At 41.1% G+C, this 1,356-nt stretch overlaps 1 protein-coding gene across 1 annotated transcript; it reads right to left on the bottom strand.

Annotated features, from left to right (window-relative positions):
- Positions 1-84: 84 nt before the first annotated feature.
- Positions 85-1,154, bottom strand: LOC126083624 (olfactory receptor 11G2-like). Its single transcript, XM_049897494.1, has one exon. The coding sequence runs from the start codon at positions 1,057-1,059 to the stop codon at positions 85-87; it is 975 nt and encodes a 324-aa protein (XP_049753451.1). The 5' UTR covers positions 1,060-1,154.
- Positions 1,155-1,356: the final 202 nt, after the last annotated feature.

Genomic DNA, 1,356 nt, shown 5'->3' with positions numbered 1-1,356 from the left:
TGATTAAGGTTTTGGTTCAATACTAGGATGAACAATCATATGAATGACACCAGTTTTTTTATCTGAAAAAGATTAAATATGAGTTTAATATTGTTCAAAAGTCTTTTTGATTATCACTGTTTTTTGTATTCCCAGAAATTTCTGCAGGGCTCTTTTCATATCTTTGTTCCTGAGACTATATATCACAGGGTTAAGGAGTGGGGTCAAAACAGAATAAAATAGGGTCACAATTTTCTGCATTCCATCTTCTTGCTGAGATGATAGACTCCCATACATGACCAGTACTGAGCCATAGAAAAGTGAAACCACAGCCAGATGAGACCCACAGATAGAGAAGGCTTTTCTTTTTCCAGCTGCTGAGGGGACTCTTAGTACAGCTCTTAGGACCAGAGTGTAGGACCCCATGATGAAGAAAAAGAGAAGAATAATGAGGAGAGGATTTAATGTGGAGAAGAGGAACTCCATCACAGGAGTTCTTTTGCAAGTGAGTGCTAGAAGAGGACCTGGGTCACATAAGAAGTGGTCAATAATCCTGGATCCACAAAAGGACATTTGGGAAATGATGATAACAGGAATCAAGAACCAGAGGAAAGCAAATATCCAGCAACTGACCACAAGGTTGTTGCAGAGACGTCCAGTCATAATGGTTGGATAGTGTAGAGGCCGGCAGATTGCAAGATATCGATCAAATGCCATAAGCACCAAGAAAAAGCTTTCTGTAGAACCCAGGGAGAAGAAAAAGTAGAATTGGAGAAAGCACCCAGAGAAGGAGATGATCTTGGTCTCAGAGAGGAAATTGGCCAACATGTTGGGGATAGTAGAGGTGACATAGCAGATCTCCAGGAAGGAGAAGTTGGCGAGTAAGACGTACATGGGTGTGTGGAGTCTCTGATCCCAGCGCACAGCACAGATGATGGAACCATTCCCCATGAGGGTCAGGAGGTAGACAATAGAGAAGAGCACAAAGAGGAGGATCTGACCCTCCCTGGGGCAAGAGAAGCCCAGGAGGATGAAGCCATCAATGGTGTTGGAGTTGTTGAGGGTGTTGAAGATTTCCATGTGTCTGTGAGGTGTAAGAGACCAGGAAATACTGAGTAACAGTGTAAAGACAGATGGGGACCCAAATTTACATTTGAAGCACCTTGGGAAAGAAAATAAAGAATTAAGTATCAATTGCTGCTGTTTTTATTCAATACTGAAATATTTCCTAGCTTGCTTTTTTGCTCTCATTCACATTTTCACTGTGGGCTCAAGTAAACTTTTGGTCAGATCTGATAAACTCTTGAAGTAGAGTGTTGTAGAGGTATTTATATTAGACTTACACTTAGTAGAATACATATATATATCACCTGACAA

This window comes from Elephas maximus, chromosome 10, assembly GCF_024166365.1.
Source record: "Elephas maximus indicus isolate mEleMax1 chromosome 10, mEleMax1 primary haplotype, whole genome shotgun sequence".
Classification (NCBI taxonomy): Eukaryota; Metazoa; Chordata; class Mammalia; order Proboscidea; family Elephantidae; genus Elephas; species Elephas maximus.
This window is presented reverse-complemented; position numbering and strand designations above follow the sequence as displayed.